Source organism: Sorex araneus, chromosome 3, assembly GCF_027595985.1.
Source record: "Sorex araneus isolate mSorAra2 chromosome 3, mSorAra2.pri, whole genome shotgun sequence".
Taxonomy (NCBI): Eukaryota; Metazoa; Chordata; class Mammalia; order Eulipotyphla; family Soricidae; genus Sorex; species Sorex araneus.
This window is the reverse complement of record NC_073304.1, coordinates 87,313,261-87,337,037: the sequence shown is the minus strand read 5'-3', so window position 1 is coordinate 87,337,037 and position 23,777 is coordinate 87,313,261. Positions and strand designations below refer to the sequence as shown.

The 23,777-nt window shown below is 45.5% G+C and overlaps 1 protein-coding gene across 1 annotated transcript in view; it reads left to right on the top strand.

Annotated features, from left to right (window-relative positions):
• EHD4 (EH domain containing 4) overlaps positions 1–23,777 on the top strand; it is an 81,894-nt gene that overhangs the window by 4,510 nt on the left and 53,607 nt on the right. Inside the window, exon 2 of the mRNA XM_004609590.2 lies at positions 18,993–19,169. Coding sequence (XP_004609647.1) covers positions 18,993–19,169 — 177 coding nt within the window. The remainder of the gene's footprint in view (positions 1–18,992; positions 19,170–23,777) is intronic.

Sequence of the window (23,777 nt, the reverse complement as noted above, 5' to 3'; positions counted from 1 at the left end):
CAGGAGTGATTCCTGAGTACAGAGCCAGAAGTAACCCCTGAGCATCTCTGGGCGTGGCTCCAAATCCAAATAAAATTTCCCGCCGCACTCCATATAGTCCCCTGAGCTCATCTAAGAGTGATCCCTAAGCACAGGGCTAGGAGTAAGCCCTGGACACAGCCGTGCATGGCCCAAAGTACCCCATAGGGTCTTCTGAACACTGCCAGGAATAATCCCTGAACACAGAGTCAGGAATAATCCTTGAGCAAAACCAGGTGTGGCCCCAAAAACAAATATATAGTAATAATTTTATATATAGTCTCCCAGTACAAACACCAAAGGGGTGGGGGCTGGAGCGATACACAGCAAGTTTGCCTTGCACTTGGCTTAGGGCATTTGCCTTGCACGAGGCTGACCCGGGTTCGATTCCCAGCATCCCATGTGTTCCCCTGAGCACCGCCAGGAGTAATTCCTGAGTGCAGAGCCAGGAGTAACCCCTGAGCATCACCAGGTATGACCCAAAAAGCAAACAAACAAACAAACAAACAAACAAACAAAAACACCAGAGAGGGAAAAACTAAGAAATTTAAAAAGACTGCTAGTAGGTATAGGATTTTTTTGGAAGATTATGAAAATGTTCCTAAATTAGAGAGTTTAAATATATGAAAAATTAGTTTTTCCCTGTAGATTTAATATTTTTCATTAAAAATATTTTAAAGGAGGGCCAGAGAGATAGCACAGTAGGTGGAGTGTTTGCCTTGCATGTGGCTGACCCAAGTTTGATACCCAGCATCCCATATAGTCCCCAGAGCCTGCCAGGAGTGATCCATGAGAGCAGAGCCAGGAATAAGCCCTGAGCACTGCCAGGTATGGCTTGCCCCACCAAAAATTTACTTTTTTTTTTTTTTTTGCTTTTTTTTTTGGGTCACACCTGGCGATGCACAGGGGTTACTCCTGGCTCTGCACTCAGGAATTACCCCTGGCTGTGCTCAGGGGACCATATGGGATGCTGGGATTCGAACCCGGGTCGGCCACATGCAAGGCAAACGCCCTACCCGCTGTGCTATCTCTCCAGCCCCACCCACCAAAAATTTAAAGGATACATTTTGTGTACATGAAATACATCTCAAAACTATAAAAATAATTGGTAGCAGAGAGATAGTAGCACTGTAGTACTGTCATCCCATTGTTCATCCCATTGTTCATTTGCTTGAGCAGGTACCAGTAATGTCTCCATTGTGAGACTTGTTGTCACTGGTTTTGACATATTGAATACGCCACGGGGAGCTTGCCAGGCTCTGCCTTGCGGGCGAGATACTCTTGCTAGCTTGCCGGGCTCTCCAAGAGGGACGCAGGAATCAAACCTGGGTAGGTCGCATGTAAGGCAAACACCCTACCCGCTGTGCTATCGCTCCAGTATAGAGAGAGAGTACAGTGGGTAAGTCACTTGCCTTACAGGCAACCAACCCAGATTTGATCCCCAGCATCCCTATGGTCCCCTGAGCACAGTCAGGAATAATCCCTGAGTACAGCCAGGTGTGCCCCCCCAAAATATATATATATTAATAATTTTATATCTAGTCTTCTGGTAGGTACATATATACATATATGATGTATTTAATGTATTTAATGTTCCTCATTCTGTCAAGTAATTTCTACATTTGGTCTAATAAGTTAAAATTAAAATGGAGGCAGAAAAAAAAACAGTGAAAGTGAAAAGAAACTGAAAGAACACAAGGACAAGCAGATCTGATCTAAGGAGTAAACACGAGATGAAGGGCAGCTGCCATGTACTCCTGTATGGGCTTCCCCAGATATTCTCGGCATGTATAATCATGTCCAGAATTCCTAACACTCAAGTAGGGGAAATTGAATATAATGTTTTCCTTGAAAATCCTTAATAAAGTAATTTTATTTTACAATCTTAAAAAAATGTATCTTAGGGTCTAGAGCAATACTATAGGGTGTTTGTCTTGTACATGACTGGCCCAGGTTAATTCCCCGCCCCCATAGGGTTTAAAGAGAGTGCCAGAAATAATCTCTGAGTGCAGAGCCCTGAGCACTGCTGGGAGAAGCCCAAAACAAATACATATATATGTATATATGTGATAGCATAGCGGGTAGGGCGTTTGCCTTGCACACAGCCAACCCAGTTTCAATTCCTCTGTCCCTTTCAGAGAGCCCAGCAAGCTACCGAGAGTATCCCGCCCGCGTGGCAGAGCCTGGCAAGCTGCCCGTGGCATATTCGATATGCCAAAAACATAACAAGTCTCACAACGAAGACATTACTGGTGTCCGCTCAAGCAAATCGATGAACAACAGGACAACAGTGCTAAAGTGCTATATATGATGAGTTTGGTTTTATATGTATAATATTAATAGGGAAAGGGGAGCAGTGGATCTCTGTGTAACAGCCGGGAAAAGGTGTATGCAAAGTATGAAGCATTAAGAAGCAAGAGTGAGACAGCTAAGAGAGCAAAACTTTACAAGTTTTAGGTGTGATTAGAACAAGAAAAAGAAGCAGGAAGTGATCCCCACTGCCCGAGAGACTTATTTGTAACATTAGCAGAAAACAGAACTACGAGGCAATTATTTTTCTTCCTCTTTTTCTCTCAAAGAAAATCGTCCAGAGAGAGGAGCAGGGGCCAACCATGTTAATAGTGGGATTCAAACCTAGACAATGAGACACTTTCCAGCATCTAGCACCAATCTGATGAGACAAAGTAACTAGCAGGGCAGGTAGATGGCAGGGAGGACCAGAAAGTAAGGACTTGCCATTACACAAATGCATGGGAGCACACACACACACACACACACACACACACACACACACACACCAAACAACCCTGGTGATCTGTAAGAAATTATGAGAAACATGAAAAATATCAGAACTGGAAGCAGGCAAATGTCCCAGTTTTTTTTAAAGAGGGGTGAGGAGAGTGGATTCTGTTTAGGAACAATGCTTATTTCAGCCCTTTGACAAGCTCTAAACTCAGTTACTAGTAAGAAAGCAAAGGCAGTCTCTAGAGGCAACTGGGCTCACTCACCCCTGGAGGGGAATTCCATTGGTAAAACTGTGGGCCATTTGGGCAGGTCTCACCCTCCTTCAGACTCAAGCCCCTAGAAATCACAGTCTCCTTTGCCCAGGGCCACGGCCTTTACAAGTCGCTCTGAAATATTGGTATGTTTGACTTGTAAGGTCTAGGCCACATTTACAACATTTAACAAACCTACAGGTCATCATATCCATTCATTTTGACGATACCCAAATATTGTTGATTTCAGGGATGGACCAGCTATCCCAGAACTTAGGGTGCCGTGAAGAATCTGGACAAGAATCAACCAGTCACGATGGTTGGAGGTGACAAGGACTGTGATAGAAGAAGTACAGGGAGGGATGCAGCGTGGGCACTGAGTCAGAATTGGCAGCCCAGAGGAGACTGGGAAGTGAGGCAAGAAAGTGTCAGTGACGAGATCCAGCATTCTTGGCTAAAGAGGGGGGACTAGAGCGCTCCGGCAAGGTGGCCATAGGAAGAGGAGACACATAATGATGAGTTTAGATTTAAACTTATGTCTCACTGGACAGCTTGGTGGACAGGGCATGGCGTGTCAGGCATGGGTGGGGGGGAGCACAGCACATTTGCGCTGGGTGTTGGAGTCTTGTCGTTTGGGAGTCAGTGCCTGCAGAGATCTTCCCAACTCTAAGGATCATGAAATTGGTGGCAAAGCATGAGGGAGAAGAGCGTGTGGGGACTCTGCGGGGGCCACAGAGTGGTGGAGTAAAGAAGCCAGGGAGGGTGGCGGCTCCCAACCATTTAGACACTTCTGCTTGCAAAGGACAGAGTCAGGCTGAAAAAGACAAGTAAACAGACACACTGTTGTCCATGAAACTGAGTGAACTTCAGGCCTGGCCTAGGACTCCAGGTGACAACGGCAAAGCTCTCTGCTGCTGCCCGCCTTCTTCATGTTGGCTTCCTTCTCAGACACTTGTCCCTCCTGGGCCGGGCAGGTGGCCATCTCCAAATCTGCCAGCTCAGCAATGCCCCTGGGAGTGGGGATGGGGGAAGGCTGTTCCCCAACACTTTCAGCAAAGATCTCAGGTTTCGACCAGACACAGCACAGCCAGGAAAGCACTTGCCTTGCATGTGAGAGACTCTGGGTCTCTCCCCGGCACTGAAAAAAAAAATAAAAGTCTCAGGGGCTGAAGACTAGTTCCATAGGTTAGAGCACATGCTTCCATGTGGGAGACCAAGTTTGATCTCCAGCATCACATAGTCCCCTGAGCACCGTCAGGAGCTACCCCAAGCACAGAGCTGGGACTAGCCCCCGAGCACTGCTGGGTATGGCCTCCAAACATAACAAACACCTTGAGTTTGCATCTCCTGATTTTGACCAGCTCCCCATCCCTCCACCAGCCCTTGAGCCAGGATGCGCAGGTGCCCCGACCTAGAGTGGGGTAACCAGACCCCAAACCCTATGGACTCGATGTGAGAAAAAGTGAGGCGTTGGGGTATCATTACAGAAAAAAAGTGGGCGATGGGTTTGGAGGGGTGAGGGTAGAGAATGTATGGGCACAAGATGGAAAAAATGGCAGACAGCTCCACCAAAGCCAGAAACTTCAGCTGCTTCGGGAGTAGGATTGGAATCAAACCTCTGTGAGCCAGGGTGACCTTGATGAGAGCCATGTCCATGAGTGGCGGTGATGGAAGCCAGGAGGCAGCCAGTTGAGGAATGAGGGGGAGGCGAATCGTCAAATATAGAAAACCCTCAGCAACTGGGCACTGAAGGGAGGCGCTGGGCCTGGTCACGGGCATTCCGGAGATTTGATTAAAGACCAACACCGCCTCAGCAGAGTTCAGAGTGGATGGGAGGAATCAGGGGGAGCAGCTGGTGTTTCAGGAGACTGAGCAGGGTAGCGGGGGGCTCCAGGGCGGGCTGCGCTTGTGCGGGCAGGACACTGGACTCAGATTGCTGGTTGGCTGCCCTCTTCTCTCCTGTTCTTTGCCTGCTTATCTAATGACTATAAAGCCAGAGGATTAAGGGAAAATGCAGGGGGAAGTGGTTTTGTGTTTTTTTTTTTTTAATGATAAAATTCTCCTTATCTTTGTATCTAGAAGCTTACTTCTCAGAATACTTTTCAAAATATTGGAAAATTATGAACTTTGAAGGCATTCTTACAAAATGAAATTATAGAATAAATACTGGGGCTGGAGAGATAGTACAGTGGGCAGGGCTCTTGCCTTGTACCTAGGTTCGATCCTTGGCATCCCATATGATCCTCTGAGCAGTGCCAGGAGTGATCCCTGAGTGATCCCTATTTCTTTGTAAATTGTGAACTTTACCTAATTTTCAGCCACTGAGAGTATCCCACCTGTACAGAAGAGCCTGGTAAGTTCCCAGTGGCATATTCGATATGCCAAATACAGTAACAATAACAGGTCTCATTCCCCTGACCCTGAAAGAGCCATTAACCGTTGGGAAAGACGAATAAGAAGAGGCTACTAAAATCTCAGGGCTGGGATGAAAGGAGATGTTACTGGTGTCCACTCGAGCAAATCGATGAACAACGGAATGACAGTGATGCAGTGATACAATGATACCCAATTTCATTTGGAGTATTAATCTTTATCTGTGTTTAATTACATATTTTTTCACTAATGGTTGTCAGATCTTTCTTATAATTATTATGAGTATTTTTACAGCTTGAGTTTAACCTTTTAAGTATTATTTCTCCAATAAGCAATAGTCTCTTTACTTCCCAGCTACTTTCAAGCATCATTTCCTGTTATTCCTTCAGATGAACTTTAAAATTGCTTCATTGCATTCTTACCAGAAATGTCTTCCCCATTGGGATCCATTTGTATTGGAACTGCTTTCTCTAAACCCCCACTCTCTCTCTCTCTATAGAATCAGGAACTTACCCACTATATTACTTTTCCAGCCCACTCAAGCATTTTTTAAGATATATCTTAGTAAAGTTATTGATACATCATATATATTCTATAGTCTTTTTAATGTTATAATTTAATATTAATGTTGTACTTACATATTTTACACTTCATCACTTTTTTTTTTAACCTCATCACTCTTATGAATCAGATATCTTTCCTTTGTATTTTCTAGGTGGGTGTTTTTAGTGATTGATATAGCTACAGTTTTTTTTGGTTTTTGCATTTTTATTTTATGTTTGTTTATGTGATTCAAGAACAGCTTTTAAGTGGATTCTCTTGGGCTTCCTAGATAGACAACTATATCAGTTCCATTTATAAATACTTTGCTTTCTGTTTTATATGTTATCATATTGGAATGTAAGTCTCCATATCAAGGTACTCATTTTAATGATAATGCCTTTGCTATTTCAGTTAGGGCATAATATTAGTTATTGGTTTAAAATTTTAAAAAGTAATCACAGGAAGAAATTTTCTTTTTGTTACTAATTTTTAAAGAATTTAATTGAAAAAAGAACATTGAGTTTTAATATACATGCATTTTTGCCTTTTCCTGTAACCTGTGTTTGTCAAGATGCTTTTCTAGGAGATCATGAATAGGTATTTTTTAAAAAAGGCATTTCTTAGCAAAGTACTTTAGATAAATACTTGTTCAATAGCCTCCTTAGTAAACTTTACGTTGCTCCCAAATCAACCCTAAAGTCCGTTAGCAGATTCACAGATTATAAAGCACAGCACAGGAAATAATACATCTTCACGCATGAGCAGATGAATGACTCAAAAAATCAATAGTAGAAACTGGGAAACGTGTTATGTTTGATTCCAGTACACTTTATCTCCTTCATTCCTCCCTTCCTCTAGAACAGCATGGAAAGGGAATGAAATAGCCCGAGGTGGTGGCAGAGTGAGATGTCAATGTGCTGTAGGTGTATCCCAGTCCCATAGAGCTTAAATTCAATTCATAGCTGGGAAAATAATCAGAGACAAAAAAAAAAAGACATTACCCAGTCAATTTCAGCACTATCTCTCCAGCTCCTAAATTTAGCTTCTTAGTTCCATAGTCTAGTGTCTATTTCCTTATAGCTACTTGGTATCTCACAGATAATGCATATAAACAAGAAGTTCTGGTGATTTCATGTCAATGATTAAAGAGAAAATAGACATAAAAATAAAAGGTTGAGGCAGAAAGATAGTTCAAAGAGTAAGGTGCTGGACCAAACATGATGACCTCTCAGTGTCTGTGTTGCAAGCCATAATGCCCAAAATTAGAGAGAGAGAGAGAAAAAAAAAAAAAGGAAAAAAGGGCTGTAGCACAGCGGGAGGGCGTTTGCCTTGCACAAGGCCAATCCAGGTTCGATTCTCAGCATCCCATATAGTCCCCTGAGCACTGCCAGGGGTAATCCTGAGTGCAGAGCCAGGAGTAACCCCTGTGCATCGCCGGGTGTGACCCAAAAAGAAAAAAAAAAAAAGTAGAGAGAGTGGATGGGGAATATTGTCTGCCATGAAGGCAGGGGGAGGGTGGGAAAAGGGGCGTATACCAGGAATACTGGTGGTGGGGAATGTGCACTGGTGGAGGGATGGATGTTTGATCATTATATGATTGTAACCCAAACATGAAAGCTTGTAACTATGTCACGGTGATTCAATAATTTTTTTTTAAAAGGGTAAGGCGTCTGACTTGCATATGGTCAACCTCAGTTCAATCTCTGGTATGACATATGGTCCCTGAGCACTACCAGGAGTGATCCCTGAGCACCAAGACAGAAGTAAGCCCTGAGCACCTCTGGGTGTGGTCCGAATGCAAAGCAAAACATAGAAACAAAATGTTTTACATGGAAGGAAGATATATTGTTTAAAGGTGGAAGTATAGTTTAACCTGAAAATAACTCAAAACTTATTAAAATTTCAAAGCACAGGTTCATTGAGAAATATTTATCCCTATAATTACAAGAAACTGAAAGGTATTTGGCTATCCAACAGTAAGAAAATGACAAACTAAATCAATAAATTATCACCTTGTAATAGTTTGCAGCCATTCAAAATTGTTCTTAAATATTTTTTTTTGGGGGGGTCACACCCAGCGATGCACAGGGGTTGCTCCTGGCTCATGCACTCAGGAACTACTCCTGGCGGTGCCGGGGGACCCTATGGGATGCTGGGAATTAAATCCAGGTCAGCTTCATGCAAGGCAAATGCCCCACCCGCTGTGCTATTGCTTCAGCCCCTTAAATAAATTTTACATGAGGAAAACCTAATGAAAAAGCTACATGCAGGCTGAGGAGGTAGTGTGGGAGGTAAGGCACTTGCCTTGCATGCTCTGTGGCAACCATAACTCTCGTTCAAAGAGAGAAGGTGAAAATAATAATTTTACTAAAGCTACATACAAAATTATTTTAATCCCTTGACCTCAGTATTATAAAGAAACCACTATGTTCACAGAAAAATGACTCATTAGAAAAACATCAGGATGTTAAAGTCATTATACTGTACTAAATGTGGCATCATGCAAGCTACTTGTAAATAGCTTTTATCTTCTACAGATTCAAGATATAAATGTGTTTGCCACATACAGTAAAGGTGGAGTCATAAAACATAAAAATGTTTAAAAACAAACTATATTGCATGTCAGAGAGATGTCAGGTGAAACAATGAAGTAGATGTATACAAGCAAAGCATCTTGCTAAAGTATAACCAGAAATCAACAATACATCACAAGAAAAACCTCAACCACTCCCAGCTTAGTTTGCCTGGGATACTGTGCATCCCTTTATCTGATGGGATTGATTGCATGCTGGGACTGAATGGAAGGAGCAACCTGGATGGTCTCGGTGATGAGATCCTCAAGCGGTGAGGTGCACAGTAGCTGCCATTCCTGCAGGTCAACCTGACCCCACAAGAGATCGGCACAGCTGTCAAAATAGCAGGCCCACCCTCAGAGTGCTGCTGGCTACCAGCGCTTTGGGACAAAAACTAAAGCTGAATCCTGGGGCTTTAGACAGCTAGACTGGCATTTCCCCTACTACTCGATTGGGGAATAGTAGCCTCCACCCAGTCTAGAGGTGGTGGCTATAAGGAGCACTGTTGGCAGAATTGGGAACCAGCATGACTGCAGAGGCCAAGGGGCAACATGGATCTCCCTCTTGGGGCTGCCAGCACTGTTTTCACATCATCAGCCTGCACCCCATCATGGCCATGGAAACCAAAGAATTCCCTCACTAAAGCCACAGCACCACCTTCAGGAAAGCAAAAGATGCTACCCTAAAGTGGACACTGGTGAAGGGATTGGTGCTTAAAAACATTGTACCCCTGAAACCCAATCATGAATAAATTTGTAATCTTGTCATTCATGGTGATTCAACAAATCAGGGTTTTGTTTTGTTTTGTTTTGTTTGTTTTTTTGTTTTGCTTTTTGGGTCACACTGGGGATGCACAGGGGTCACTCCTGGCTCATGCACTGAGAAATTACTCCTGGCGCTGCTCGGGGGACCATATGGGATGCTGGGAATCAATCAGGTCGGCTGCGTGCAAGACAAACACTCTACCTGCGGTGCTATCACTCCAGCCCCACAGTTGTTTTTAGAAACATCTAGAAGCTACCCTAGATGCATAAGCAGGCAATCACTTGTAAAAATAAGATGGGGTTCCTCAAAGAAAGTGTCCAGAGGGCAAATCTAGAGAATTAGAGGAAGTAATGGACAAATAATGGAGAACAGCCCTCATAGCAAAGCTTAACAAACCAAAAAATCTCAGCTAAACACAGAACAGTAACTCCAAGATAGGGGAGAAAAAACAACCAAGAAGACCTACATGAGCACAGGGTGCCTCACCAAAGAAGCTGATGATATTGAAAAATTCCAAATGGATGCTGGATAGAGATCACATTGAAGGAGAGTCAGTATAACATGGGAAGCTTAATAAGCGGACTCAACCTCACAGAATAAAGAATACCAAACTGGGGGCTGGAGCGATAGCACAGTGGGTAGGGTGTTTGCCTTGCACACGGCCAACCCGGGTTGATTCCCAGCATCCCATATGGTCCCCTGAGCACCGCCAGAGGTAATTCCTGAGTGCAGAACCAGGAGTGACCCCTGTGCATCATCGGGTGTGACCCAAAAGAAAAAAAAAAAAGAATACCAAACTGAAGATAAAATCACAGCAGTGACTCAGAAGAGGATAAACTGGGCTGGGAAAAAATGAAGAAAGCCAATGAGAAACACCAGCCTCCATTTGAAAGGTAAATGTCAGAGTTATGGGAGTACCAGGAGGTGAAGAGAATGAAAGAAGGGGCCAGAGACCTTATTCAGACTAATAGCAGCTGGTAACTTCCCAACCTAACGGGGGGAAAAACACTAAGGACATTCAGGAAGCTGATGGGACTCCCAAATCTTTGAATCCAAAACAACCTACACCAAATTAACATATCATTGTTAAATTATCAAAAGTAAATAATTTTTTAAAAAACTGTTGAAGGCTTCCAGGGGAAAGAAAAAATCAAGTGCAAAGGGCCCTCTATCAGAGTTTTCAGCTGAAACCTTATAGGCTAGAAGACATTGGAATGACACGTTTACACAACTAAAAGTTCAACTGCCAGTCAAGAATACTCAACATGGGGCCAGCATGATAGTACAGTGGGTTGGGCATTTGCCTTGCATGCAAACAACCTAGGTTCAGTCCCCAGCATCCCATATGGTCCTCAGAGCACTGCCAGAAGTAATTTCTGAGCACAGAGCCAGAAGTAATCCCTGAGCATTGTCAGGTGTGACCCAAAAAGCTCCCCCCCAAAGAAAAGAATGCTCAACAAAATTATCATTAAATATGATTAAGAGATAAAGGCTTTGGGGGCTGGACTGATAACACAGCAGGTAGGGCATTTGCCTTGCAGGCAGCCAACCCAGGTTCGATTCCCAGCATCCCATATGGTCCCCTGAGCACCGCCAGAGGTAATTCCTGAGTGCAGAGCCAGGAGTAACCCCTGTGCATCGCTGGGTGTGACCCAAAAAGAAAAGAGAAAAAAAAGAGAGATAAAGGATTTCTCAGAGAAATAAAACTAATAGAGTTACGCCTGCTCTACAGGAAATGTTAAAAGAAATTGTTCTATATGAAAAGAAGAAAAAGATTGCAAAATCTTGAACAATGAGACAAATAATGATAGACTAACAAAAACCAAAATAACAGTGATATGAAACAAGAAAAAGATAAAAGGGAAGAAGAAAAGAATATAACCAGTATAGTCAAATAATGGCATGCTGATACCAGTAGAAGACTTTTTCAGATATAGGAAGCATAGTGCAATCCACAATCCCCATGGTATCTGAAGCAGAATTCTTTAGAATAAAAATAAAGAAACAGAGAAAAAAATTATCATCCACATGTAAAGACAGAACAAATGGGAGAAGAAATAAACAGAAAGCAAAAGAACAACAATATGCAAGCCCCATATATTAATAATCATCTTCAGTGCTAAAAGTCTAAATTCACCAACCAGAAGACAAAAGTGATTTTGAAAGCAAACAAAAAATATTTCTCTTTTAGGAGGCATACAAGAATTTCATCTCAGATATAAAGATAAAATCTCAACATGAAATATATCAAGGTGTTCCAAGCCCAAAATGTAGAATAACAGGGCAGAGCTGCTATTCTAGTATTTGATAAAATAATCATTAAAAAAAGAGGTAAGAGACAAAATTAATATTATATATTGAATAAGTGGTCAATTCAACAAAAAGATATAATAATTACCAACATATATGCTCCCAGTCCATATATAAACAAATATACAACAAAACAGTTATGAATAGATTTCAAGGGATATACTGAAAGCAACACAATGATTGTTAAGGCTCTCAATGCATGATTTATAACAATAGGCAAATCATCCAGAGAGAAAATTTATGTGGAAGAAATGGCATTGCATGAGCTAATCAAAGAGATGCACTTATACACATACATAAAGAGAAAGAAACTTCCATCCCCAAAGAAATGAATAATACATTCTTAAATGTACATGGAACATTCTTAAGGATATACTTGGGCACCAAAAAAGTCTTAATGAATATGTAAAGATTGAAATCATATCAAGAATATTTTTCAGTGAGGCTAGAAGTCAACAACAAAAAGAAAATAGGAAAAATCCCAGACATGTGGAGACCAGACAGCATGCTTCTGAGTAACTCATGGGTCAAGGAAGAAATCAAAGGAGAAGCAAGAAATTGCCTCGAGAACAATAAAAACAAAGATGAGTTACTAGACCCTTTGCATCACAGCAAAAGCAGTGTCAAGAAGAAAGTTTATTATTATACAGACTTTGATCAATAAATAGGAAACATCCCAAATAAATTATTCAACCTTATAGCCAAAGAAAAGAAGGAGTCAATAGAACCAAAAGGCAGCAAAAAAAGATGAAAATAATAAAAATTAGAATGGAAATTTATGAAGTAGAAATCAAAAAGATGATACAAAAGATCAAACTAAGGGATGGTTCTTTAAAAGCCAATAAAATGCTTAAGCTAGCCAAGGAAGAAACCTGTTTAACATAATCAATGGGGGCCAGAGCTATAGTATAGTATGTAGGTTGTTTGCCTTGCATGCAGCTGACCTGGTTTCGATCCCCGGCATCTCATAAGGTCCCCAAGCACCACCAGGAGTAATTCCTGAGTGCAAAGCCAGGAGTAACCCCTGTGCATCACCAGGTGTGACCCAAAAAGCAAACATAAATAAATAAAATAAAATAAAATAATCAATGAAGGGGCTGGAGAAATTGCACAGCTGGTAAGGTGCTTGCTTTGCGTGCTTCCAACCTTCCTTCCATCCCATATAGTCTGCCAAGCCCACTGTACTATCTCTCTAGCCCCATGCTTTTTATTCTAAACACAGCTGTGCCATCGTAACAGAGATATAATACAGAGATTCCCAGGAATGAAAAAGCTTGCAGCTAGAATTGTTTGGGTTCTACTTTTCACCCCTTTGGAGTTTTGGGCCACACTCAGCTATGCTAAAGGTCTTACTCCTGACTCTGCTCAGGGGTCACTCCTGGCAGTGGTCAGGGAACTATATGCATTACTGGGTATCAAATTGGAGCCACTTGCAATGCTAGTGCCTTAACCCCTGAACTCTCTCTCTCTCTGGCCCCCAGAATTGTTTGTGGCATAATGTGACTCTTCTATTTATTAGTCCCTCTTCACCCAATCTTTGAGAGTTTGATGTTTGACTATATTGAGTGATTTTTATTATCTTGGACATTTTCATCCCTTTGACCCTAGTGACTTTTCTCCTCTATGTGTTGAAAGAGAAAAGAAGTCAAGTCTAATCTAAGTGAGAGAAGAAGAAAGAACCATGTCCACACAGACCCAGGGTGAAGGCGCAGGGGATGCTGAGACTGGGCTTGGTTGCACTGTGACCAGGAACCATAGGGAGGGCTGAGCCAGGCCCTTGAGGACAATGAGATGTCAGGTCTCCCATCTGCCCCTGTTGTTTGGAATCCCAATGTCGTTCCTTTCTGTGGGGATGGCTTGGCTGGGGACTCTTGCAGCAATCACTTGGCAGCTCTCTCTGAGAACACAGGAAAAGGAGAGTGAGGTGGAGCTGAGGACAAGACCCAGTGGTACACGCAGGCATCCTGTGCTGGCTTGCCGGCTCCAGGCCGAGCTGCATTCTTCTCCGTATCTTCCTGTGGCCTCTGTGCTTTTGAATTCTTGTGATTGCAGATAACACCACGGCCCCCAGAATTTCTAGCTTTCTAGCTTTGGAAGAAACCACGTCTAGGGTTTTTCAGGGGGTGGGGGGAGGGGTTGCTGGGGGAGAGTGACCACCATTGATCAGTGTGTGACTTGGAGCTTACTAGCTATTTGGGGGCAGGGGCGGGGAGGGGGGTGTTTTGGTTCGGTTTGGTTCTAGGCCACACCGGCAGTTCTCAGGACTTACTCCTGGCTCTGCACACGGAGATCATTCCTGGCAGAGCTTAGGGAACCACTTGGATCTCAGGGATCAAACCTGGGTTCGCTGTGTGCAAAGCTATACTACTTGCTGTACCTTCACTCCAGCCCTTAACCTCCTTTTGAATTTTGCAGCATAGGACATGCGAGACCACTGTTCTCCGCATTGCCGGTCTGGGGGCTCACTTCTGCATTCTCTACTCATTTCAATTCCTCACTCGTCCCCATCTTATGCTCAGTTTGCTGGTTCCTCTTCCTTACCCACCCACCCCCACCTCCCCCCACCTCCCCTGCCATCCCTGCTGCATGGTGCTGTGACACCACTGTGGCAGACTTTCAGCTATCAGCATGAAATGTCACAGAGGAGCTTAAGTATGTCGAGGGAGTCCTGCTCTTGGACATTTTCATTCCTTTGACCCTAGTGACTTTTCTCCTCTATGTGTTGAAAGAGAAAAGAAGTCAAGTCTAATCTAAGTGAGAGAAGAAGAAAGAACCATGTCCACACAGACCCAGATTGCTGGGAGGCTGAGTCTGAGTCTGGAAGAGTAAACGCCTTGGGCCAGGAGTTGTGTTTTCTTTTCCTTGTGTCCTTTTTTAATTCTTGAAGTAGTGTTTTGTAGTTTTCTTTGTATAGTTCTTTTATCTCTTTAGTTAAGCTGATTCCAAGGTAGTTGATTTCTGAGGCACGATTGTGAATGGGATTGTTTTTTAAAAAAAATCTTTCTTCTTTTTCATTATTTGTTATAGGATAGTCAATAGACTTTTGTGTATTAATTTTATAGCCTGTAATTTTACAAATATTTTGTTTCTAGGAACATTTTTTGAAGAATCTTTAGGATTTTCTAAATATAGTATCATATCATATTGACTTCTTCCTTTCCTATCAGGATGCCCTTGATACATTTTTCTTACCTAATTGCTATGGAGAGTACACCCAGTACTACCTTAAATAGAAATGTCGAAAGTAGGCAACCTTGTCTTGTGCCCGATCCTAGAGGGACGGCTTTTAGTGTTTTCACATTGAGTATAATGTGAAAGTCCATTTACTATGGGCTTGTGGTAGATGGCTTTGACTACATTGGGGAAATTTCCTTCAGTTCCCATTTTATTGAGAGTTTTTATCATGAATGGGCTCTGGAACTTGGTTATGGTCATTATGTATCTCACAGTGATTCAATTAAAAAATAATTTTTAATGAAAAAAAATCCCTGGGCCAGCAGGAAGTTGTGCAGGTGCTTGAGTCCTGCTTAGCCGGTCCTACAGGTGCTTTCCCACCCCCCACTGCACTGTCCAGTCCAGGGCTGAACCAAACCACCGCTGACCATTTGTAGAGTGTGAGAAGCTCTCAGAGGAGAGGAGAGACCAGCACTCAGTGCTCTGAGAGGTGTTCCTCAAGAAAAGTAGTGTGTGTGTATGTGTGTGTGTGTGTGTGTTTGTGTCTTGGAGAAGCACCAGAAGTTGAACCTAAGATTTCCTACTTGCAAAGCATGGGATCTACCACTGAGCTACCTTAAAGACCCTGACCCCCTTAAAGACTTCTAACAGAGTATCAATATTAATTTATTGTTCCCACCAACCTATAATAGGGTGTTTATTTCACTGCATATACACTGGCATTGAGTATTAAAGTTTGCTAACAAGTTGGAGTCTATAGGGAGACCCCAAAGACCCCAAAGTACCCCAAAGTACTTGCTGAGCCATACTCTATACTCTATGGCTCATAGCCATACTCTATGGCTCAGCAAGTACTCATGTCAGCAAGCTGAATAATAGAGCCATTCTTCCTAGTTCAGGTCTTTCTCTGAGTCTGCGGCCTTGAGGTTGAAGGACATACCCAGGCTGTCATTTGGAGAACATCTCTGACTTCAAACTGGTCCTCATCAGCCTACTTTAAAAATCATTATTTATTAAGAGTTTTGTTATGCAGGATGGCAATTTGAGAAATCCTGGCTCCTGTTACAGTAGGACCTTAAACGAATTACCTGTTCTTCTCTAAATGACACATATTGCTGTAGACTTACCCTGGGAACTTGTTATTCTGAAATAGGGCTCGCCACAGCCTGAAGAACCACTCCCATCCCCCAATATCCCACCACCTGAGTCTGGTGAAGGTGCAGAGAGCCACTGAGGCACAGAGGCCCACACTGAGATCCTTCCAGAATATTTCACTAAGGTTCTTGTCTGGCCTGTCTGCCTTGGGAGGGTCGGGGGTGCGGGGAAGAAAGTGACCTTTTCTAGACTGTCTTGACAAGCCAACCAGGCAATGCTGTTGGTGCTGATTCCATGGGAACATGACCAACAAGTCTCACACGGCTTTCGTGCATGGGGAAAGGTGTCATCTCCAAGAGCCAGGGCCACTGGCTACTGCTCCTCGAGGCCACTCTCTGCCTGTCTCTCTCAGACCTCCTGGCACGGCCTGGCCCAGGCCACGGGTGTGGAAGCCCAGCTGACTGGGGGGAGGGGGCGGGACGAGGGGGTGCTGTGGTCCTGGATTTGAGTCCTCACCTACTGTTGAATGACTTCACACCTGAGACGCCAAAGTGGCGGTCAGCACTGAACCGCATCATCCCGTGTCTGTAGGACCCGCGTGCTTGGCAGCCTGCCTCGCAGAGCAAGTAGCGCAGGCACTGACACTTTGCCAGTGGAATGCCAAGGGCTGAGTGGGGGTTCACAGGGATTCGCAAACAGGAGCTTTCTGCTCATGAGGCTATTGATTAGGCTACTACTGGGTACCTGAAAAATGTTTGGAATTCCTTTTTTTTTTTTTTTAATTGGACCACATGTTGAAGGGCTGGAGCGATAGCACAGCGGGTAGGGTGTTTGCCTTGCATGCAGCCAACCCAGGTTCGATTACTCCGTCCCTCTCAGAGAGCCCAACAAGCTACTGAGAGTATCCCACCCACTGGGCAGAGCCTGGCAAGCTCCCTGTGGCATATTCGATATGCCAAAAACAGTAACAAGTCTTACAATGGAGACGTTACTGGTGCCCGCTCGAGCAAATCGGTGAGCAACTGGAGGACAGTGCTACAGTGCTACATATGTTGAAAGAATAGTTTCCCCTCTCCATGGAGAATGGGGAGAGCTGCCCCCATTCTTTACCCTTAGGGAAGCCCCAGGGCCATGAAGTAGGATGGTCTGGGGAGTTCTTCTCCTCGCTTTAGGGGATTGGGGTCTTCTGCTTATGCCAGAGGCCCCGAGTACCCCGCTTCACCCCCAGCTCATCTCCAAGCTGCCGGCCAACTGAGCTCTGACTAGAGTCTGAATCTCTGTGCTCTGCTGTCACTTACCACGCGACCCTGGGAAAGTTGCTTAGGCTATCTGGTGCCTCAGCTTCCCTGCCTGTAAAATGGAGGTAATGTTAGTACTTGACTATAGAGTGTCTTGGGGATTCGATAATAATTCACATCGAGGGCTTCCTGCTTATACCAGGAAGTGGTGAGTAGTGAACACATGGTAAATGGTAGCTGTATTATCTGATTTTTTTTCCCTGTATGTCAATACTAGATGATATTATCTGATTCTTTTCACATTTGCTCTAAATTTGGGGGACATGTTGACATGTAGGAACCTGGGGCACAGTCAGGTAGCTGTGGAAGCAGCAGAGGTGGGTGGGATTTTAGAAGCAGCTGAGATGGCTGAGCAGCTGGAACTTTATGTAGAAAACGTTGGTCTCAAGGGTGACTTCATTTCAGGTACTTAGAAATGGGGCAAAAGTAACTGGGCTTGACACATTGGTAGTGCAGTTCCATCCCTGGCAGTAGAATCCCAGGTCAAATTTGGTCAGAAGTTAGTGGGAAAAAGAAATGACTTGGAGGAAACTGGATGGTTGGCTGCAGGAGGAAGCAGTGTAGACCCCAACTTGAACCTCTTCTCTGGGGCAAAGGGGTTCACCCTGAGGGACTGAGACTCCTCTCCCTGGAACACCCCTGCCCTCGCCGTCAGGGGTTCTCTGTAGGATGTGTGGGATGTGTTGCAGCTGCTCCCTTCTCGTATTTGCTGGGGTTCAGAGGAAAGGAGTCCTCTTGGCGCCCTAATCCCATGCACACTGAAGTGCTATGGAGCAGGTCCCTGGGCAGGATGTCCCCACAGGGAGAGAGGGGTGCAGTGGCTGAGAGCTCTTAGGACCCACGCCCCCTGGATAAGAACCCTCTGAAACATTTGTGGGGCCATGGTATACAGATGTAAAGTTAAATGGCCCAGGCACCCAGGCCAGGGGTAAAATCCAGCTAGAAGCCTGGTGACATGCAATCAGAGCACCTCCTTCATGCCCATTCCCTACAGTAGCCTCTGGAGTCTTTGGAAGAGAGTCTTCCTGGGGCAAAGATGCCCCCTCCCCAAGAAAGCCCTAGAATGCACCAGGGAGGAAGTGTCACCTCGAAGATTGCCAGTGAGGATCAGCAGCGTTTGCTCCCTGGACTGTGTCCTCTGCCAACAGGCCAGACTGGAGGCTGGTGCTGGGCATCCTGTATCTTGAGGGGCTTCTGCAGGGGCCCATGGACAAAGAATTGCAAAGGACAGGGGTAGCTCCATGATGACCCGGGGACCACAAAGAAAATATTCCCAGTGTGTTGGAGGCGCATGGCAAAAGCTGGGGGACAGGGGGCTGAAAGAAACTCTTTCAGGCTGTCTGGGAGTCCGCTGGGCTCTCTTCTGTTGAGTGGGGGGAGTTCATGTTGCCCCCGTGAAGCCATGAACAAGAATTGCTATGCGGGCAAGACTGCATTTTCACAGGGCCCAGTTTGTGGGCAGGAAGTCCCGCTCTTCCACCAGCCTTCTTACACTGGGGGAAATTGCTTTATTAGCAAAAAAGTCAAAGATCACTCTCTTTTTGGGGCTGGAGCGATAGCACAGCAAATAGGGCATTTGCCTTGCACGCAGCCAACCCGGGCTCAATTCCCAGCATCCCATATGGTCCCCTGAGCACTGTCAGGAGTGATTCCTAAGTGCAGATCCAGGAGTAACCCCTGAGCATCGCCGGGTGTGACCCAAAAAGAAAAAAAAAATCACTCCCCTTTTATTGGCGGTTGAATTTCTAGTTTTTCTGAGCAAGCTTTGGAGCCCACCAAAGCTACCTGACTTCTGGCTTCCCACTTCGTGACAACGCGCTAACTTCCTTTTCTTCTCCCTCTCCCAGATACTTACTGGAGCAAGATTTCCCGGGCATGAGGATTGGTCCCGAGCCCACCACCGATTCCTTCATTGCTGTGATGTACGGAGAGACCGAGGGCAACACCCCAGGCAACGCACTGGTCGTGGACCCCAAAAAGCCCTTCCGAAAGCTTAGTCGTTTTGGAAATGCTTTCCTGAATCGGTAAGGACCAGTGTATGACCGTCTGTGGCCACATTGTCTAAATGTGCCTTATACTTTTTGCCAAGGACACATAAAGCTTCCAAAACAGAATGAAGACATATTCCTAGAGAATGTGCTGATCATGTTTGGGGCTTGGGAAGCAGCCCCTGTGCCTGCTCGTTTGTACCTATTGCTGGTGGCTGCAGAGGGCTGGCATGAGGGACCCCATAGTACCAGGAACATATTTCTGCACAAAACTAGAGCGTGTGGCCTTGTTTGTTGTTGTTGTTGTTTTGCTTTTTGGGCCTTAGGGGTTACTCCTGGCTCTGCAGTCAGGAATTACTCCTGGCGGTGCTTAGGGGTTACTCCTGGCTCTGCAGTCAGGAATTATTCCTAGTGGTGCTTGGGGGATCATATGGGATGCTGGGGATTGAACCCAGGTCGCCATGTGCAAGGCAAATGCCCTACCTGCTGTACTGTCACTCTGCCCCAAGCGCATGACCTTGTGAGGGACTGAGCACCCCAAAGTCAGCACTGGTAAAAATGGCCACCTCAAAATGTGTGGGTACTGAGGGCCTCCAGCACTGACAAGTTAGCCCAGAACCTCTGAGGTTCACCTGAGCCCTACACTGAGACCTGTCCTGATTACAGGTCACCTCACCTCCCTGGCTGGCCCTTATCTTCTCACTCCCTGAGTTTGAGCTACTTCCTAAGCTCATTAGAGCAGGATGGGGTTGGGGAGAGGGGCTGGAGAAGGGGGGGCACCCGGAAATGTGCAGTTACTATAGGCATACCACCGTTGTTTTATTGCCATGAGATGGAGAAAGATCTGGGGTTCAATCCTGGTTAGGGGTACTTTTCTTGTCCTGCTGCACAGCCTTGTACCAGAGTCCCCAGTGAGATGGAGGAGGTGACCCAAGAACAAGCCGTGGCTTCCCATCTGGACCAGATCTACTTGGCTTTCTCTCCCCTCCCCTTGGCCTCTCAGACCAGAGCATCCCACCTGACTGCTGACCTCCCCAGGGCTGCAGCCCGCAGCCACCAGCACCAGCGGAGTATGGAATAAAGGGCGTGGCTGGTGTGCCCTGCAGTCACTTGCCCGGCAGCTGCAGGGACACTCACACAAATGACAGGTGGACTCACGTGGTCAGCCCAGTTAGGTCTTTCACTGCAGCCTCCAGAGCTTCATGCCTCAGAGCCCCTGGTGGCCCCTGAGGGTTCCCTGAGAAGTAGACACAGAGCTTAGATGGGATGCAAGGACAATAGCTAAGAAGCTGGAAGAGAAGTCTCCACAGCAGGGGCCTTGGGCGCCGTGGTCATTGGGTAGCACCAAGCTGGAGACCCTGGGAAGTGCAGGGCCTAGATCCTTTTCCAAAGAAAGTTGCCTGAGATAGTGGGCCTTGGTTGGCACTATCCTTGCTCTTCTGCTCTTTTAGCCTACAAGACAGAAAGAAGCTGCCATTTTTTTTTTCTTGAAGTCCTTTCCTGAACCTATATTCACACAGGAAGAAACAGGCAGTTGGCTTCTTTCATTTGGACAAATGATTTTCTTTTCTTTTCTTTTTTTTTTTTTTTTTTTTTTGCTTTTTGGGTTACACCTGGTGATGCTCAGGGGTTACTCCTAGCCCTGCACTCAGGAATTACTCCTGGCGGTGCTCAGGGGATCATGTGGGATGCAGATTAGATTAGATCTGATATGTAAGCACCTGACCCCTAGTAAATGTCATCTAGTTATTTATTATCCTTTTCCTATATATTTCTCTGAATTCAATCAACATTTGATCATAGAACACGTGGACCATCTTCAGCAAGTGATAAGAAACCAAACCCGGGTTGGCCACATGCAAGGCAAATGCCCTACCCGCTGTGCTATCACTCCAGCCCCTGATTTGCTTTTCTAAATCATTTCCTTTCTTCAAATCTTGATACCACACAGCAAAGGAGTGTGGGAGAGAGGCGCTGAGGAGGGTTTGAATGACAGGGTTTCTTATCACTTGCTGAAGATGGTCCACGTGTTCTATGATCAAATGTTGATTGAATTCAGAGAAATATATAGGAAAAGGATAATAAATAACTAGATGACATTTACTAGGGGTCAGGTGCTTACATATCAGATCTAATTCCTCAGAAAAACTCCACAGCCTGGGGAGAGAGAGAGAGAGAGAGAGAGAGAGAGAGAGAGAGAGAGAGAGAGAGAGAGACAGAGAGACAGAGAGACAGAGAGACAGAGAGAGAGAGAGAGAGAGAGAGAGAGAGAGAGAGAGAGAGAGAGAGAGAGAGAGAGAGGAAGAATTGACTCATGGAGAGATTAGTTGAAAACAAACATGCACTCAGCTGGTCAGTGGCCAAGTGGAGAGGCCATCTGACACAGAGCCCCATCAGGAGCCTGGGTACTGAATTTAGTTTGGACAAAGAACCATTGCCTGCCACAGCCTATTATTTTTTTGTCTTTTGTCTTTTTGTTTGTTTGTTTGTTTGTATTTTGGGTTGCATTAGCCTTGCTCAGGGCTTACTCCTGACTCTGTGCTCTGGGACCACTCTTCGAGGGGCTCGGGACCTATGTGGTGCTAGGGATCAAACCTGGGTCACTTTCAAGGCAAGCGCCCTACCCATGTACTGTCACACCAGCCCTCCTATTTAACGTTTAGGGCTATCTTTAATATAACCCCCAAACAATAATGGTGGGCTGAAGCAATAATATAGCTGGGTTTGGTGGGGGGTGGGGGTTGCCTTTCATGTAACCAACCTGGGTTTGATCCCCGACATCCCATATGGCCCCCTAAGCACCGCCAGGAGTAACCCCCAAGCATCTTTTGGGTAAGCCCACTCCCCCAATTAAGGGAGCATTCCCAGAGGTCAACCTGCTTCCCACCCCTCACCGATCTCCACCCCAGGAGATGGGGGTCAGGGAGAGAGGGGAGAGGGATGTCACGTGCTGAGTCTGTGGGGAGTGATTCTTGAGCCTAACCTGGTGCCAGGACTGGAGTGATAGCACAGCGGGTAGGGCATTTGCCTTGTACACGGCCAACCCAGGTTCAATTCCTTCGTCCCTTTCAGAGAGCCCAGCAAGCTACCAAGAGTATCCCACCCACACGGCAGAGCCTGGCAAGCTACCCATGGCGTATTCGATATGCCAAAAACAGTAACAACAAGTCTCACAATGGAGATGTTACTGGTGCCTGCTCGAGCAAATCGATGAGCAATGGGATGACAGTGACAGTGACAGCCTGGTGCCAACTCTGGGCTTTGGGAGCAGTTTCAGGATCAGAGAGCCGAGACCCACTGTCCTAGGCATCCCGTAGTCCTATAAAAGTCATTTCCCCCCAGACTTAATTAGCAACCTGGGAAGGGCCAAGCCCCCACACCCTGCCACTGTGGACCTACAGTCGGAATGAGGAAAAAGAAAATGGAAAAGAAAAAAAAAAAACAGCAATCATGATGAATCTGTCCTCAAGCTATAGATGAAGAACTTCATGTACACTCCTTAGGAGGTTAGTAAGATAGTTAATACTGTGGCCATTTTACAAATGAGAAGGCTGAGAGCAAAGCTATAAAGTGACTTTCTCAAGAAACAGCAAGTTCAGATATTCAGCTGCTTCTTCCCGATACCTACCGTTCTGTACCTTGAAAGGCCCCAGCAAAGAGAAGTTCTGGGGCCAGAGTTCAAGGGACACAGAGCTTGCTTGGTATGTAGAAGGCCCAGGGGGACTGCATGGTCCCCCAGTATCACCATGACATTTTCTGGTATGACCCAGAAAACCAAACCAAACAAGTCAGGAACTCTGTCCCCCATCCATCCGGGCGGCCATGCCTGGTGTAACTCCATCACTTAATAGCATACTTAGGAGTAAACAGCCTGATTAAGTGCTTTCCCCACGACAGTGCTGCTGTCTTGCCCAGCAATTATGTAAGAAAGAGTCAATTAGCAGAGGGCACTCAAACGTATGTACGTAATTATAGCCTCCCTCTGGGGACTCAGCTCCTGAGCAGGCAACCCTCTTTGTACATAACAGGCTTTTCTGGGAACGAGGTCAAAACACAGTCCTTATGAGGGAAAGAGAATGCGTTGCTCCAGAGAGCACCCCCTTTACCTCACCGCCCTGCAGTCACCCCTGGACTAGATCTTTCCCTGCTTTCTCGAGTACCAGTTGCAGCAGCTGCCCCAGGGACGTCTTTAAGTCCAGTGCTCTGGCAGAAGGCTGGGTTCTAGGAAAGTAATGGAGGTCTGCAGGACATTCCCGGGAAATGAAGATGCAGTTTCCATATGCGAGCAGTAGAAGTTGATTCTAGGAGATGTCTCTGGGGAGGGCAGTGTGACATGTGACAGTGCGAAATTGCCTTGCTGAGAGGGATCCCACACCATGGCCTGGCCTGGAGGGATTCCTAGACACCTGGAGGTTGAGGTTCCAAAGCAGGTGGAGGGCTAGGATCCTGGGATCTGCCGTGGCATCTCGTTAAGCAGGCCCTCGGGAGAGTCAGGCAGTTCCCGATCTCAGTGCTTTTCTGTGGGGTGTCCAGCAACCCATTTGATCCATAAACATGCTAGTCTTTTCTTTTATGTTTGTGTTGGTTTGGTTTGGGGCCACACCCAGTGATGCTCAGGAATCACTGCACTCAGGAGTCACTCTT